Source organism: Pollachius pollachius, assembly GCF_949987615.1.
Source record: "Pollachius pollachius genome assembly, chromosome: 4".
Lineage (NCBI taxonomy): Eukaryota > Metazoa > Chordata > Actinopteri > Gadiformes > Gadidae > Pollachius > Pollachius pollachius.
The window spans coordinates 13074322-13093494 of NC_136937.1; the positions used below are offsets into that span (position 1 = coordinate 13074322).

Genomic DNA, 19173 nt, shown 5'->3' on the forward strand with positions numbered 1-19173 from the left:
AAAATAATAGTTGAAACTCTTATTAGTAAAATAGACCAAAAACGTGAAGCAGAGATAAACAAGGGACTGTCTATATATGTAATTATATATATGTAAATATATATATATATATATATAATAAATATGGAGAGTGATACTTTATGGTAGCGTGACTTTATTATACTAATATATGCACAGCCAGTAGTAACCATGACGATTAGTTGTTGTTGGATGCCCCAGCATCATACGAGTCTGGGAACACCAGGTGCCCACGTGGACAATTAAAAAAACCAAAAAGGTGATCGATAAATCAGCGACTTTCTTAGCTTTATAGAACGCAATGCACATATTTGTTATATTCTTTGCATGCAAAGGATGAACAGATTTTCGCTATACTCCTGCTCCTTGGTATTTTTCTGGTCAAACTTATGAACCCTATTCCGTGTGCAGTGTGTTTGGTAGCTGCCATAGTGATTAGGTACACATTGCCTCAAAGATCATGCTCCTGGTTTAATTTTTTTCTATATTGAAATCAATATTAGCACACACACAGAGACACACAGAAATACCTACATAAAAACAAAGCATTTGTGTTAAAACACTTTATGCATCCTTAAAGATATATAGCCTTTCTTGCACACAGTATATGAGATAGTAAGACAACTAGGTAGATAGATGCTGTCTGGAGCCACTATGCCTTTATAAAACATAAGTAAACTGAACATAAGTAAACTGTTTAATTGATACGTTAAGTTGATAAGTAGCTGATTAGTTTATTCTAAGTACAAGATTTGTTAAATAGCACAATACGTTGATTAAATAATGATAAAAAACTTGGATGGAAACACTGATGGTAGTGCAACCAAAGGGTATAAATACATGAAACACTATACCCTCCAGCATCAGGCCTCTATAAAATCGTATTCCCTGGCATCATCCACATCTTCAAAGGCCAACAAAGGAATCCTGGCTGCAGTTGCAACTGCCATCAAACATTGTTGCGATTTATTTATAGAGTCGACTGATTTTTAGCTTGTGAAACAAAGTAAATGTTCACACACACATTCTATTTGGTAATATTTGAGGAACATAATGAATTGGATTCCAGGAGCTACACTATTCTGATACCAATGCATGAACTATATATAATGTTATCATGTATAACATTCAAGGTATGAGCCAATTAAAAAATCATTCCAAAGCAAAATAAAAAAGCCATTTGAAGACCTGCCCTTATATAGTTCTGCCTGGACTTCAGGACCACCTATATATAAGGGGACAGAAGATGAGACAAATAGTCTGCAGGGAAGTTCAGGATATTACAACTGGTGGTAAGTAAGACTGATGCTTCAGCTTCTATCTAGGAGAGACCATTGCATTAGAGTGGACAACCTTTCATGCTTGTTTTCATGGAGATTATATACCCTTTATTTCAATTACTCTTACCTACCTACTTCTTCGTTGCTTTATTTATGTTTTACTTGAAAGATAGTTACTTATGTTTAAGTTTAAGAAACCATTAGAGTGGACATTTGGATGTAGTTGTTTTTTGTAAGGTTATGTTTTTTATGCATGAGCCTTATTTACCTAACTCCACCTGCTTTTATTTAATTGATTTTTAATTATTTAATTATTTAATCATTTTATATATTATTTAAAATTTGGGTATTTGATAACTAGTATAGTTGTTCTCAGATAAATGCAATGTTAATAGAAGAGATAAATTTCTGACGTAATTAAGTACACAAGTGCCATTTCATCTGCAAATTTAAACGCATAATACAGAAATAATATTTTTAATTTAATTCAGTGAAATTTGATTGTTAGTCATTGTAACTTGTACAAGTCGTGGCTCATTATCATCATTAATCACTTTTATTTTAAGGAACAATTCATTATACGGTTGAAGTGAAAAAGACGGTAAGAATAATTGAATATCATATCATTACCAAAATCCATGTGTATATTTCAGTTAAACTAAATTGATTTGTTATTTTTGTTTCATAAAACAAGCCTCCATCATGAGTACGGACGCAGAGATGGCCGCTTACGGCAAGGCTGCTATTTACCTCCGTAAGCCAGAAAGGGAGAGGATTGAGTCCCAGAGCGCGCCATTCGATGCGAAGGCTGCTGCATATGTGACTGATGTTAAGGAACTTTACGTCAAGTGTACCATCACTAAGAGGGAAGGTGGCAAAGTCACCGTCACAGTTTTGGCTACAAAGGAGGTAGGCAGAGGTTGATTATCAACTGATATCAACAGAAAGTTTAAGTCTCAATACTTGCACTGTTAAGAAAACAAAAAATGGGTTTCCATATTTCAGGAGAGGACAGTCAAGGAGGACGATGTCACACCCATGAACCCTCCCAAGTACGACAAAATTGAGGACATGGCCATGATGACCCATCTCAATGAGGCCTCTGTGTTGTATAACCTAGCAGAGCGTTATTCAGCATGGATGATCTACGTAAGATATTTTGCCTCAATGAAAGTATAAGAAACATAAGTAATATGCATTGATAATAGGTAACATTAATTTGAATCTCTGTGACCTCCTTCAGACTTACTCTGGGCTGTTCTGTGCCACTGTAAACCCCTACAAGTGGCTCCCAGTGTACGATCAGGAGGTTGTCAATGCCTACAGAGGCAAGAAGCGTATGGAGGCTCCACCCCACATCTTCTCTGTCTCTGACAACGCCTTCCAGAACATGCTCACTGGTATGTAAATGAAGGTTTCAAATCCCTAATCTTATCTTGTTTTAATTAATAAAAACCATGATCATAGTTTTGAATACATTTGTCTCACAGATAGAGAAAACCAGTCAGTCCTGATCACGTAAGTTTGATTCTGTCAACATGATATAAATAAGATACAATGAATCCTACATTGGAAAACATGTCAAAATGTATGTACTCGTCTTTTCATACCCAGTGGAGAATCCGGTGCTGGAAAGACTGTGAACACCAAGCGTGTCATCCAGTACTTTGCTACCATCTCAGTGGGTGGTGGAGAAAAGAAGAAGGAGGACCCAGCCGCTGGAAAGATAAAAGTATGTTTAAAATTAAACATTAAATCAATGAATCAATACATAAAGAAAAAACACAAGAACATGAAGAATATAAATAAGATTCAATCAAAAGGTATTAACATTTTATCTTTGATTATAGGGGTCACTGGAGGACCAGATCATTGCAGCCAATCCCCTGCTGGAGGCCTATGGTAATGCCAAGACTGTGAGAAATGACAACTCCTCCCGTTTTGTAAGTATGATTTGAATTCCTCGCTGAAGATGCTCCATAATTTTTGAGTATTTTTTTGAGGATGTTAAAACTAATTATTTTGCGAACAGGGCAAATTCATCAGAATTCATTTCCACGCAAACGGTAAACTGTCCAGTGCTGACATTGAGACGTGTAAGTATCTAGTTATACATGTGGATTAAGATTAAGGCTAAGATTATTAGTGGTATAGGTTTTTATCAATGAATGGGCCTTATAGATCTGCTGGAGAAGTCAAGAGTGACATTCCAGCTTCCCGATGAGAGAGGCTATCATATCTTCTACCAGATGATGACCAACCACAAACCTGAGATTGTTGGTGAGATTTTATCATAGAAACAGTTTGAAGAATTGACTTAATCTTAAAATGAAGTATTTTCTAGAATTGCCTTTAACTGTTCTAATATGACTTAATATGTAAATATGACTTCTGAACTATTTGAAAGGCTAATTTTCTCTCTAGAATAAATCGCTTTTGGGAAAAAATATATTCCATGGGATAGCTTGGAAATGCATTTAGAAGATTAGTATTTTTTTATTCAGAAGTTATCTGTTAGGTAGCAGCATATAGATGAGATATTATGTTGAAAAAAACGAGCAGAAAAATGAGATTTGATTAATCCCTCAGAAATGACCCTCATCACCACCAACCCCTACGACTTCCCCATGTGCAGTCAGGGTCAGATCACTGTGGCCAGCATTGATGACAAAGAGGAGCTGGAGGCTACTGATGTCAGTGGCTGTGTCGAACACACTTAATATATTTTCAATACTATATTTAATTTCTGAAATGTGTTCTAAATGACCCTTGTTTCCATCACAGACTGCTATTGATATTTTGGGCTTCACTAATGAGGACAAGGTTGGCATCTACAAGTTTACTGGTGCTGTGCTTCACCACGGTAACATGAAGTTCAAGCAGAAGCAGCGTGAGGAGCAGGCTGAGCCAGATGGCAATGAAGGTAATGATAAACTTGTATTCATCAGTGCACTAGAAGGGAAATTGATGCATAATTGCTTGTATTACATTTGGCATCATTGTTATAATGAATAACAATATATTCATTTCCATGTCAACTTTGTAGAGGCTGACAAGATTTCCTATCTACTGGGTCTGAACTCTGCTGATATGCTCAAGGCTCTTTGCTATCCAAGAGTGAAGGTCGGAAATGAGTATGTCACCAAGGGACAGACTGTACCTCAGGTAAGAAAAATGTGATGTGTTGTGGTACAATTTATGTTAACATGATGCATTGTCTATTATGAGACTAATATTTTTGATGATTTTAAATGAAAATAAATTTCAGGTCAAAAACTCAGTCAGTGCCCTGGCCAAGTCTATCTATGAGAGGATGTTCTTGTGGATGGTCATCCGTATCAACACGATGCTGGACACCAAGCAAGCAAGACAATTCTACATTGGCGTGCTGGACATTGCTGGTTTTGAGATTTTTGATGTAAGTTGTTTAAATAATTGGCAGCATTTCTGATTTCCTTCATTTGGACACAAAAATCATTAACATTCAATTGTTGGAAACGAGTAATAGTCTGTTTATTAAATGTCCCCTACTAGTACAACAGCATGGAGCAGCTGTGCATCAACTTCACCAATGAGAAACTGCAACAGTTTTTCAACCACCACATGTTCGTCCTGGAGCAAGAGGAGTACAAGAAGGAGGGTATCATCTGGGAGTTCATTGACTTTGGCATGGACTTGGCTGCCTGCATTGAGCTTATTGAGAAGGTACACCTGAATACTATAACTATATATCATTATTCTTTGTGTGTCTTACAAATACTTTTGATAATGTTTCATCAATCCTTTTTTATCTTAAGCCAATGGGCATCTTCTCCATCCTTGAAGAGGAGTGCATGTTCCCCAAGGCATCAGACACCACTTTCAAGAACAAGCTGTATGACCAGCATCTTGGCAAGACCAAAGCATTTGAGAAGCCCAAGCCTGCAAAGGGCAAGGCTGAGGCCCACTTCGCCATGGTACACTATGCTGGTACTGTGGACTACAACGTCAGTGGCTGGCTGGACAAGAACAAGGATCCCCTGAATGACTCTGTTGTGCAGCTGTACCAGAAATCCTCAAACAAACTGCTGCCTGTCCTGTACCCACCTGTAGTTGAAGGTACATATTCATAGAGTGTAATCATAGTACATAACTTTTAATCTGTTATATTATAATACCTATTTACTTTTAAGCCATTGCCTCTGTTTTACAAATATCAGTGTGGAAAATGAACTGTGACTTATTACCAAAAATTAATAACAGAGGTCGGGGGTTCAAAGAAGGGAGGCAAGAAGAAGGGTGGCTCCATGCAGACCGTGTCTTCACAGTTCAGGGTAAGGGTTAACACACAAACAAATGTAAAAGATGAACCTAATTTCATCACTTTTTCTGAATTGGTTCTTTATCAGTAAATTTGTACATATTTCTTGTTTTATGCTTTGACGTGTCTTTAGGAGAACTTGGGTAAACTGATGACCAACTTAAGAAGCACCCATCCTCACTTTGTGCGTTGCCTGATTCCCAATGAGTCAAAGACTCCAGGTACAGTGAGCAAAGGATATGCCATTTAGTCATTAGTCACCTAAGTAATATTACTGACTACGTATTTATCACCCATCTAACAGGTCTCATGGAAAACTTCCTGGTAATCCACCAGCTGAGGTGTAACGGTGTACTTGAGGGCATCAGAATCTGCAGAAAGGGCTTCCCCAGCAGAATCCTCTATGCTGACTTCAAACAGAGGTATTAACTCAAAGATCTTTCACAGACAACTTTACAAATGCCTTTGATGAATGAATGTTAAAAACATTACAACGGTCTGTTTCAGGTACAAAGTACTGAATGCCAGTGTCATTCCTGAGGGCCAGTTTATTGACAACAAGAAGGCTTCTGAGAAACTGCTTGGGTCCATTGATGTGCCTCACGATGAGTACAAATTTGGACATACCAAGGTCTGTTTATTGTTGTAAATGAATATGTTTGTACTTCATTGAATGTTACTAGCTGACAAAAATATTTTCTTACATTAAGGTATTCTTCAAAGCTGGCCTTCTGGGTACTCTTGAGGAATTGCGAGATGAGAAGCTTGCAGCTCTGGTCGGAATGATTCAGGCTGCATGCAGAGGTTATGTCATGAGAAAGGAGTTTTTGAAAATGATGGAGAGGAGGTATGTAAGAAGACTTCCTGTCAAAACTCAAAAAGGTTTTAAGCTACTAGGTGCAACTCCAATAACGGTTGGTTACATATTATGGTTTGTTTATTTTATAGGGAAGCAGTCTTCACTATTCAGTACAACATCCGCTCATTCATGAATGTCAAACACTGGCCATGGATGAAGGTGTACTACAAGATCAAGCCTCTTCTGAAGAGTGCTGAAACCGAGAAGGAGCTTGCCAATATGAAAGATAACTATGAAAAGATGAAGACAGACCTGGCAGCTGCCCTGGCCAAGAAGAAGGAACTTGAGCAGAAGATGGTTTCTCTACTGCAGGAGAAGAATGATCTTTCACTGCAAGTGGCTTCTGTAAGTAAAGATTATTTTTGTATCCCTGTATCTACACAGTGAGGTAAATGTGAAATCATATGTTCTACATCTCTATAAATCACACAGGAAGGAGAGAATCTGAATGATGCTGAAGAAAGGTGTGAAGGACTCATCAAGAGTAAGATCCAGCTGGAGGCCAAAGTCAAAGAGACAACTGAGAGGCTGGAGGATGAGGAGGAAATGAATGCTGAGCTGACTGCAAAGAAGAGGAAACTGGAAGATGAATGCTCTGAGCTCAAGAAGGATATTGATGACCTGGAGCTTACCTTGGCCAAAGTGGAGAAGGAGAAACATGCCACTGAGAATAAGGTTTGTAAAGTTGTCAGCTAAATACTATCACCAACTTTCTCCAAACAGTAATTAATTACAAAGGAAGTTTATACTTGACTAATTAGCATGTTTGACACTTGATTTTGCATTAGGTGAAGAACCTGACTGAGGAGATGGCCTCTCAGGATGAGAGTGTTGCTAAACTGACAAAGGAGAAGAAAGCCCTCCAAGAGTCACACCAGCAGACTCTTGATGACCTGCAGGCAGAGGAAGACAAAGTCAACACTCTGACCAAGGCCAAGACCAAGCTTGAACAGCAAGTGGATGATGTGAGTAAAATAGAACCACATGGAAACTTATAACTAATATCAGTAATGGAGTTCAATGAATATTCAAGCATGCATAAGACTATCCATAATTATTTACAATTATTTAAGTAAATATTCAACAATACATGAGATTGTTCTTAATTATATTACAATATTGACATCCAGCTTGAAGGTTCTCTGGAGCAAGAGAAGAAGCTCCGTATGGACCTTGAGAGATCCAAGAGAAAGCTTGAGGGTGATCTGAAACTGTCTCAGGAATCTGTCATGGATCTTGAGAATGACAAACAGCAATCTGATGAGAAAATCAAGAAGTGAGACAATTGTTTTTTCTGAACCACGATAGCATGAACTCCATATGCATTCTGATTTCCTTTTTTTTTTTTTATCAATTGATTAAATTATTTATTCACAGGAAGGACTTTGAAACTAGCCAGCTACTGAGCAAGATTGAAGATGAGCAGTCCCTGGGTGCTCAGCTTCAGAAAAAGATCAAGGAGCTTCAGGTGGGAAAATGATACAAAAGGAATATAAAGGTTATATATATACAGAAGCTTATTTACAGAGCTACAGAGCTTCAGGTTAGAGAATACCGGAGTATATTGTGGCGTTCCTATGCTGTTAATACACATTTTCTGAAATGACTTAGATTTTGATCCCAATTTTTCCTATTATTTAGGCTCGTATTGAGGAGCTCGAGGAAGAGATTGAGGCTGAGCGTGCTGCTCGTGCCAAGGTTGAGAAGCAGAGAGCTGATCTCTCCAGAGAACTGGAAGAGATCAGTGAGAGGCTTGAGGAGGCTGGTGGAGCCACTTCTGCTCAGATTGAGATGAACAAGAAGCGTGAGGCTGAGTTCCAGAAGCTGCGTCGTGACCTTGAGGAGTCCACCCTGCAGCATGAAGCCACTGCTGCTGCTCTGCGTAAGAAGCAGGCTGACAGTGTAGCAGAGCTGGGAGAGCAGATTGACAACCTCCAGCGTGTCAAGCAGAAGCTTGAGAAGGAGAAGAGCGAGTACAAGATGGAGATTGATGACCTCTCCAGCAACATGGAAGCTGTTTCCAAAGCCAAGGTAAGTAATTCTTAAATGCCTTCATTGTATTAAAAAATAATATATTAAATAAGTATGTAAATACTAATAAATTAACATGATTTGAAATTGATTAAATCATAATCATCAGGGAAATCTGGAGAAGATCTGCCGTACCCTTGAGGATCAACTCAGTGAAATCAAGGCTAAGAGTGATGAGAATGCTCGCCAGATAAATGACGTCAGTGCTCAGAGAGCAAGACTGCTGACAGAAAATGGTACATACTTCAGAAGACGGTCATTTGTGTTGATCATTAATGCATTTTAATTGAAGCCTGGAGAGACTCTTTAATGAATAAAATTGAATCTATATTTTTGGTTTCATAACTTAAGGTGAGTTTGGCCGTCAGCTTGAGGAGAAAGAAGCTCTTGTCTCCCAGCTGACCAGAGGCAAGCAGGCTTATACTCAACAGATCGAGGAGCTGAAGAGGCAAAATGAGGAGGAAGTTAAGGTACGGTAGTATTATTCATAAAAATTGCAGGGTACAAAGATAAAAGAATACCTTGGATTGACATGGTGTGTTTCACCTTTTGCAGGCCAAGAATGCTCTTGCTCATGGTGTGCAATCAGCCCGCCATGACTGTGACCTTCTGAGGGAGCAGTTTGAGGAGGAGCAGGAGGCCAAGGCTGAGCTGCAGCGTGGAATGTCCAAGGCCAACGGTGAGGTGGCTCAGTGGAGGACCAAGTATGAAACTGATGCTATCCAGCGCACTGAGGAGCTTGAGGAGTCCAAGTGAGTATAACATTTAAAACATAGTTGTTTTAGTAGACATTATATTTGATGAATGTACACAATTCAAGCCAAGTTATTCATTAACAGAAAAAAGCTGGCCCAGCGCCTTCAAGAGGCTGAGGAACAGATAGAGGCTGTGAACTCAAAGTGTGCCTCTCTGGAGAAGACCAAACAGAGACTCCAGGGTGAGGTGGAGGACCTCATGGTTGATGTGGAGAGGGCCAATGGACTGGCTGCCAACCTTGACAAGAAACAGAGGAACTTTGACAAGGTGTTTTGTAATTCATCTAAATACATTTTTCTATTTTCACCCTATAATTCTTCGTCAGGGGCTAAACTTGCACCCCTCTATTAACAATAACAAACAGGTTTTGGCTGACTGGAAGCAGAAATATGAGGAGGGCCAGGCAGAGCTTGAAGGAACACAGAAAGAGGCTCGTTCTCTCAGCACTGAGCTTTTCAAGATGAAGAACTCCTATGAAGAAACTCTGGATCATCTGGAGACCATGAAGCGTGAAAACAAGAACCTCCAACGTGAGTTGTTATCAATAACATCAGTATCACTATTTTGCCTTTCAGACTAACAAATTCAAAATTGCTTTGCAGAGGAGATTTCTGATCTGACTGAACAAATTGGTGAGACCGGAAAGAACATACATGAGCTGGAGAAATCCAAGAAGCAGGTGGAGACTGAGAAGTGTGAAATCCAGTCAGCCCTTGAGGAAGCTGAGGTGAGGATGATTAAATCAGCAAACAACATCTAAATAAATGTAGATCTAGTTTTATCAAATGTCCATAATTTAATTTCATACATTAGGGAACTCTGGAGCATGAGGAATCCAAGATTCTGCGTGTTCAGCTGGAGTTGAACCAGATTAAGGGTGAGGTTGACAGGAAGCTAGCTGAGAAGGATGAGGAGATGGAGCAGATCAAGAGGAACAGCCAGAGAGTCATTGACTCCATGCAGACCACTCTGGACTCTGAGGTCAGGAGCAGGAATGACGCTCTGAGAATCAAGAAGAAGATGGAAGGAGATCTGAATGAGATGGAGGTCCAGCTGAGTCATGCCAACCGCCAGGCTGCTGAGGCCCAGAAGCAGCTGAGGAATGTTCAGGGACAACTGAAGGTACGACAACAAGGATGAACAGCGCATATAAAATGTAGTGCAAGATGTCCTTTTCTGATGTTTTCTGTTCCTGGTAATATATGTGTTTTCTGTATAATATCAGGATGCCCAACTGCACCTTGATGATGCCATCAGAGCTGCGGAAGACCTGAAGGAGCAGGCTGCCATGGTGGAACGTAGGAACGGTCTCATGGTGGCTGAAATTGAGGAGCTGAGGGCAGCTCTGGAACAGACAGAGAGAGGCCGCAAAGTGGCCGAGCAAGAGCTGGTGGACGCCAGCGAGCGTGTTGGACTGCTGCACTCTCAGGTAAACATACAATATAATCCTATCATTTGAACAAAAGAAAACAAATGTTTTGACTGTAATTGCATTATAATATGTTTCAGAACACAAGCTTGTTGAACACAAAGAAGAAGCTGGAAAGCGACCTGGTCCAAGTCCAGGGTGAGGTGGACGATAGTGTGCAGGAAGCCAGAAATGCTGAAGAGAAGGCCAAGAAGGCCATCACTGATGTAGGTTCATTTTTATTTCTTAAATTATCAACGACAAATCAAAATACCTCTTCATAAAGAAATTCTCTCCTTTTTTTTTACGTCCAGGCTGCCATGATGGCTGAGGAGCTTAAGAAAGAGCAGGACACTAGTTCTCACCTTGAGAGGATGAAGAAGAACCTTGAGGTCACAGTGAAAGACCTGCAGCATCGCCTGGATGAGGCTGAGAACCTGGCCATGAAGGGTGGCAAAAAGCAACTTCAGAAACTGGAGGCCAGAGTAAGAAAGTAATCATCAAGCATTTAATAATAGACTTAAGTTCAATATAAGGAGATTTATTTATTCACTTTAACTCAAAAGGTTCGTGATCTGGAGGCAGAGGTTGATAATGAACAGAGACGTGGAGCAGATGCTGTAAAAGGTGTCCGCAAATATGAGAGACGGGTCAAGGAACTCACCTACCAGGTATGTCAAACTTACATCTCCAAATATGTTTCTACGGCATTAGCATCTTGATGACATTTTGATATCTAAAGGCTGTTGATTTTTCAATTTCAAATGTGCATCAGACTGAGGAAGATAAGAAGAATAGTTGCAGACTCCAGGATCTTGTTGATAAGCTGCAGCTGAAGGTGAAGGCATACAAGAGGCAGTCTGAAGAAGCGGTAAGTAAAAGCAACGTAACAAAATCAAGTTATCAATTTTAGTACCTATTCAAACTAAATATTAATGTTCCTACAGGAGGAGCAGGCCAACTCTTACCTGTCCAAGTGCAGGAAGGTTCAACATGAGCTGGAGGAGGCTGAGGAACGTGCTGACATCGCTGAGACTCAGGTCAACAAGCTGAGGGCCAAGAGCCGTGACTCTGGAAAGGTATTTGGATGGCATAGTACAGTTCAGATTATTGCATGAATATATATCTTACAATCTACTTTAATGATTTACTTAAAAAAAGACTTAATATCTTATTCCTACATTTGTTTCGTTTTTCTCTAAGGGAAAGGAGAGTGCTGAATAATTCCTTTCCATTGGAAATACTGCACATTGTAAAAGTCATACAATATGACACAATTGTGAATAGCATAAAATAAACTACGCATTAACTTTCCATCCTGTAATGTGTCGTTATTTTTTTGGCTTTACCTTCTTTGCTCAGCCCTAACAACAGGTTTTATCTTCTTTGGAAGTAGCCCGAAAGGTTTAACATATGAATATGCATATGGATATAAATGTAGTGAAGGAAAAAGAAAAGAAATGCTTTGGAATGTGTGTGAAATTTTAAAGTGTAAACATTGGACTACTTGAGAAACATACAACTAATGAAAGTTTAGTGTACAGCATTTTAGTTGAAGTACTCCCCATCCCTGGTGGTAACCCACGTTTTCACTGCTTATGATTTTGGTGTGAATACTTAAAAGCTAACACTACATGATTTAAACCAGATTTCCAAGTGAAAGACAGCTCCCAGCTTGGAGGCATGTCGTAGCATGTGCCGAAGAGTGGTGATTGTTTAGTGTGAACTGCAAAAACGCAATCCAATAGGCGCAGTGATAAATTGCAGAGCCCCAAGTGATATCAAGCACGTTTAATATCTGGACTGTTTTGGGAGTCAAAAGGCTCTGCACAAAACCTTATTTATATATATATATATATATATATATATATATATATATATATATATATATATATATATATATATATATATATATATATATATATATATATTATATATAGTAAATATATGTAACCCTTTTCTCACTGGCCGGCCATGCCAAGGAAAATTAAATAAGCAAAAGTCTAATGCTACCATTTACTAAAGTGTTACAAAGCAAACACTGTGGCGCAACAGGAACCTGAATTCTCAGAGGTGATATGGTGAGCTGGCTGACCCTCTTGTGTATTAGTAGGCTAGTTCCATTAACATAACTGATGCAATAAACAGGTTAATACAAATATTATTAATCAATTTTGTAGCGCGGTGCCTCCACTGAGAAAATAATGCACTTACCTAGGACGAGTGAATAGTGTATCTTCACAGACTTAATACACATGTGGATAATAATTACAAGAGGGCTGATTGCAGATATAAACCTGGTGTAAGAAATCGCTATACACCTACCCAGCACTCAGGCTTAGCCATATTCAAATGAACTGCCAGAACACCCAAGAATACATATAATATTTTAACAATGCTGAGAGAGAGAGAGAGAGAGAGAGAGAGAGAGAGAGAGAGAGAGAGAGAGCGAGCATACATGAAATACACACACCCAAACAAAAAGAGCGTAGGGGGCCGTTGGTGCACGAAGGTGAACTCTCAGAGCAGAGCAAGACAGCAACAGTTAGGTACGTTGCCCGTCCAAATGACCGAGGGCGATAGAGTGTGTGTGTGTGTGTGTGTGTGGGGGGGGGGGGGGGGGTCAGTATAAGGCCCAATCGGGATTCATTGTTCTACAAAAATGTCCACCTTAACCCTACCCCTACCCCTTACCCCTACCTCTTAACCCTACCCCTCAACCCTACCCCTACGAAATGGGATGACAACCCTTCAAGACCAAGTTACAATACGTCATTAGTAGTCGTTGACAGGGTTTTGATCTTTATTTTAATTATATATTTTTTATCTTTTGATACAATATCTGTTTCTGGAATTTTACTGTAAAGTTTGAATGTCTTAGGAATGCAACCTTACCCACATGGAAAAGCACGGTATGATTAGATAAGAATATCATTCATGCTCGCAATCTGTTAGAAACTGCAGAAACTTTATTATACAAGATCAACATAATATATAAAACCAGAATAAACATTTAGCCTGATATCAAGACAGCATTGACAACTCGAGTTGTCAATGCTGTCTTGATATCAGGCTAATGAAATGATCATTTCATTCCATTTCCATACGGATCTGGAAAATGAAACTGAAGGAAGCGAGCGGATCCGTGTGTGTGTTTGTGTATGTCTGCGCACACGCAAGCACCCTGCGTCGCGCAAGGAGGTAACAACCGGGGTTTTGAGTGCACGAATAACAACCATATGTGCGAACGATTTTAAGTGAAGCGAATTTGAAATCAAATGTGTGGAAGTCCTTTGGGTCTTGCCTCTGACAAAAGCTTCGCAATTTAATTGTGTAGGAAAGCGATCAAGTCTATAAATAAACAAATAAATAGACATGTATTTCTAAATTTATTAATATCTTCGATTTTTCATGCCATACATGAAAGATCGGCATTTACATGCCATAAAGAAATAAATATAAAAACCTAAGATTCCATGCTCCCGATACCATATATATATTTGAAAGTAGGCAATGTCTATTTTATATAAGGCTTATTTTAATTAATATAACATTTATGTGTTAACGTTAAACGTATATTAACTGTTTCTATCAGATTGATTCATATCTCATCAAATCACACCGGATCATTAGAACATTGAATCGAATCGCATCGAATTGTTCCATATTAAAATATATCGTCCCTGAATCGTACCGTAGCACATGTATCTAGATATGTATTGGATCATCCTATAAAGGAGAGATACACACCCCTAATAAATATCATACAAACAAGAACCAGTGATATAATGGAACTAATATTGCACATTACAAAAAGGCATCAACAATCACATTTTATCAATAACTTATTTTCAAGGCTGGGTTGCAGCCTTGGAGCTGCAACCCAGCAGTTTGGAGCAATGACATCGGATTCACCCTTACGCCTCGCCTCGGGACGGACGCGCAATGCATTGTGGATCCGTCCGTTCCGTTGGCGCCGTCAAGAAGTTGAAAATGTTCAACTTTTTCGGCAGCGACGGATCCGTTATCCAATCAGATCACGTATGCAAATTTAAGCACTGTGACACTCCTCGGGCTCTGACGACCCTGGAAAGCTCCCCCATCCGTCAGCCACGCCTTCCGACGTCCTTTGACTGACGGTGCAGTGGGCACGAGGCGTGGGTGTATTGTACTCTCGACCCATCGGTCATGAGTTCGGGAAAACTCTGTGCGGTCCCATGCGCTGTCCTGTAGTGACGTGGTCAACCAACCGGCTGGCGAAGGAGTCTTCCTGGCGGATGAAGACTAGCCATAGTAGCTAGTGATACGGGTCCCGCATCCAACACAGCAAGACAGCTCAGCTTAGTATACTACTATCGGACACTCAGCCGTCTGTGGGCCTAATACACAACTGAATGGCAAAAAGTAGCCTATCCACGGTTAATGGTACTAATATCAAACAGCCAAGGCAAGGACCTCTCTCTCCGGACTCCAGGATTCGACCAACGTTCTATACATTATCCCTTACATAATTAATTAAGGGCCTAGTTTCAGAAGTCCTTGCATACACACAAATATATTTATATAAATATATAGATGTTTTTAGTCCTTGTTATTCGTTACAAACAACTTGGGAAGCTAAAGGCCAATTTCCACCAGAACCAGCACGAAAGCGGCACGCCAGCGAAGCGGCTGTGTTCCGTACTGCAATCCCCACTGGAAGCGGTATGTTCCGGCTGATGGCTCAGGACATGCATAATTATATAGTCCTAAATGAATTGTAAACATTATTATGATTAGAATGATTCATACAATATTATTCACAAGTTATATTCAACCCCTACATAATATTGTGGCGAGCAGCACGGGAAGGACGAGACGGGAGCCCAAGTAGATCCAATTTTGCAGTTCCGTGCCCCATACACCGCACGACTACGGACTGCCTTTATTAACGACCACAAACATAACAGAAACACGGGACAGCTGATCAACACACACAACACTCTCACTAATGGTCCCGATCACACTACACATCACACAACAACGGAACAACACACAATTAACACACAACCAATAAAGACCCCAAACCCGTTAACCCCACTTAACCTAACAACAGAATAAATTAACAAAACCCCTTTTGTCAACTGACAACCCCAATTCCCAGAATCCCCGCGGCTCCGGAACATGGCGCCCACACCCGTGGTCGCCACACAGCCCCACCCTTAGGGGTCAGACGTCCCGTCGACCCCAACACCCAACACATAGTCCCGATAGTTCAGGGGGTCGGTCAGCTGCATGAGACTCTTAATACTTAAACGCTGTTAGTTAAATTGTTTGCATCATATTTTCTGTAAGCTTACTTATTATTATTTTTATTTTATATTTATCTATTCTTATTATAATTATTACTGTGTTTAAGATACAGGAGTAAATGGGAAGCAATAATAACTTTTCTTTTACTTGACATGATGTCATGGAATTATCAATCATAATTTACAATTATATACAAATTATATTAACATTGTTTATATAATAACTATTCACATTAAAAGGAATTGTATACATTCTCCCTGTACCTTGCTTCCTCTCTCCGACTGAGCGCTATTAAGATCGTTGTCGTTTGCATTGCCATTGTAGCCACGAAGTTTGAAACTCAGGCCAAGACAATTGACTTACTTCTTTGTTGTGTAGGTCCTTTAACTGGGTTGCAGCCTTGCTTGCAGACTTGCAGACATGTCTACTTCCCCCATAGTGTATTGCAGTTTAACTTGGCCTCTCCCGCCAATTCTATGGTGCATTTCCACCAAGCGGTGTGGTTAGATCCTGTACGATTAGGTCTGGTAGGTGTAGGTGTACAGTTTAGGTGCGGTTAGGTGCGGTTAGGTGCGGCTCAGTTACGGCTCGTGTTTCCACCGCCGACAGTACCCTTATGGTAGGACGGGGTTTAAGCCGGATGGCGATAGACGCGGCAGCTATGTAAGCATCGTGACATCATAGCAGCCCGACACAGTGTAGCCTGCTAATAAATCCAATGAAAAAGAAGAATGTGCCACATTAAACAAAGAGCAACAATGTAGGACGTCCAAGAAGGACGGCAAACTTTTGTGTGACATTTTCCTCAATAAACAAAGCTTTCGCCATTGTCCAGAAATACTTTACCACTCACCTTTGTTAGCTTTGTATTCACTACCCACAATGCAAACGTTTCAATTGTATGAGTAAAAGTCGGTTAAACTGCTAAATGTAACCTTCAGGATAAAAAGCCTTTTGTACATACAGTAGAGGAGGGCAGGGTCGATTGAAACACGGAAACACAGCGATTTCCTCGAAAACCACTCTTTCACGTCAAATTTCGTCACTGAGTTCAGAACGCAAGACTAAACAACCCCGGGAAATTTTGTGTAATGACGTCATACCATTCAAATGTTATCCCCGCAAACCTGATATTGAGTGCGGCAAGTAAAATCTTCTGTGCGGTAGCTTTTTTGTAATTAACAGTTGTGTTTTTTTGTTTCATGGCATAATAATATGACAATACAACAGATGATTTAGTACTTAAATCTGTCCTAAAGAGTGCAGTATCAGAATTTTGAAGTTATGAGGCAAAAAAGATTTAAGTGCCAGTAGTCGCTGTCGGGACGATTGAAAGACTTGTTTCAAACGTCCCGCACGTAACCAGTTTGTTTAAAATAAATAACAGGATGTTCAACTATGTATCCCTAAACAAGGTTTTAATCTAAATGTGCATCTTGACAATTACACACAGGACAAAAATATTTTTTGACCTATTTCTATTATGAGAAATAATGGGAAAATTTTAGTAATGACGAGTACACTAGTATGTTGTCCGGTAAGTTGCATAAAAACAAGAGTAAGGTCAATAGCTTCTGTTTAAAATATGATCGCGCTTTTAAACAGCGTGATCATCCAACATATGTATTAAATCACACGTAACTAAGAGAATACACAAGTGAGTTGTTGATCACATGATGAAATTATTTGTATACGTAACACCATCTTTGAAAAAGACGTTAAACTGAAAAGTATTTCAATCGACCCGGCTCTCCCCTATATTTTTTTTAATAGGTAATCCAATCCCTAGATAAATAGTAAGACAGATAGGTAGATAGATGCTGTGTGAGCCACAATGCCTTTATACATCATTAGTAAATATGTTCATTAGTTTATTCTAAGTACAAGATTGTTGCATAGAACGTTGATTATATAATAATAAAAAACGTAGTAGCAATGGAAACACTGATGGTAGTGCAACCAAAGGGTATAAATACATGCAACACTATCCCCTCCAGTATCAGGCCTCTATAAAATTGTATTCGCTGGCATTATGTCATCAACATGTTTACATTCTAACCAGGCCAAAAAAGGAATACTGGCTCCCAGTTGGAACTGCTATCAAACATGAATGTGATGTATTTATAGTCTTCTGATTTTCAGCTTGTGAAATAAATTAAATGTTAACACAATCAATATGGAAACAAATTGGAAAATTTGCATTCAATATCCCCACATATTATAACATGTACAATTTAAATACATTATGAGTATGATAATATTTGAATCAGGAAAAACATTATAACATTAACAATATATTGAATTATATGTGGTCATCTTTGAAGAACATTATGAATTTGATTCCAGCAGCTACACTATTGTGATACAAATACATTAACTATAAATGTTCTTATCATGTATAAAATTAATGAGCCAATGAACAAATCAAATGCAGAGCAAAATAAAACAGCCATTTGAAGATCTGCCCTTATATAGTTCTTCCTGAACTGCAGGACCACCTATATATAAGGGGAGAGAAGATGAGACGGATAGTCTGCAGGGGAGTTCAGGTTTTTACAACTGGTGGTAAGTAAGACTGATGCTTCAGCTGCTGTCCAGGGGAGACCATTGCATTAGAGTGCTTTCATGCTTGTTTTCATGGAATTATTTTCCTGTATTTTCATTACTTCAATTTATTTATGTTTTACTTGAGAGATACTTACTTACATTTTAGTTTAAGAAACCTTTAGAGTGGACATTGGCACGTAGTTGTTTTCGTAAGGTTATGTTTTTTATGCATTAGCCTTATTTACCTAACTCTAACCTACTTTTATTTTGTTGAGATTATTTAAAATGTGTATTTGATCACAAGTATAGTTTTCAGACAATTAAATGTTAATAGAAGAGATACATCTCTGACATAAGAAAGGAAACACAATTTGCAGGCACGTCTCATCTGCAAATTTCAGCTCATAATACAGATATAATATTTAAAATTGAAGTCAGTAATAATTGAATGATAGACGTTGTGATTTGTACACATGGTGACTCATTTACACCTAACCCTAACTTTTATTTTAAGGAACAATTCATTATACGGTTGAAGGAAAGAAAACGGTAAGGATAATTTAATATCTTCTCATCACCGAACATCTCCAAACCTTCTTGAACAATTTCTGTTCAATATATAATATAATATATATAATTATATATATATATATTTTTTGTTTTCATGAAATAAGCCTTGATC

At 39.0% G+C, this 19173-nt stretch overlaps 1 protein-coding gene across 1 annotated transcript; it reads left to right on the top strand.

Moving 5' to 3' along the window:
- Window positions 1–2000: 2000 nt before the first annotated feature.
- On the top strand, window positions 2001–11876 carry LOC307074722 (myosin heavy chain, fast skeletal muscle-like; the record flags this gene model as incomplete). Its single annotated transcript, XM_079734995.1, has 39 exons — window positions 2001–2207; window positions 2304–2447; window positions 2542–2698; window positions 2789–2816; window positions 2913–3030; window positions 3149–3241; window positions 3331–3394; window positions 3480–3578; window positions 3888–3991; window positions 4083–4221; window positions 4345–4463; window positions 4567–4716; window positions 4833–5003; window positions 5096–5396; window positions 5541–5611; window positions 5732–5819; window positions 5903–6020; window positions 6106–6229; window positions 6309–6445; window positions 6547–6802; window positions 6890–7132; window positions 7246–7422; window positions 7588–7733; window positions 7835–7925; window positions 8099–8488; window positions 8598–8724; window positions 8840–8958; window positions 9044–9240; window positions 9328–9511; window positions 9609–9774; window positions 9847–9971; window positions 10058–10366; window positions 10470–10673; window positions 10754–10879; window positions 10967–11137; window positions 11219–11323; window positions 11428–11523; window positions 11600–11731; window positions 11856–11876. The coding sequence occupies 39 exons, from the start codon at window positions 2001–2003 to the stop codon at window positions 11874–11876; spliced, it is 5817 nt and encodes a 1938-aa protein (XP_079591121.1).
- Between the last annotated feature and the right edge of the window lie 7297 nt (window positions 11877–19173).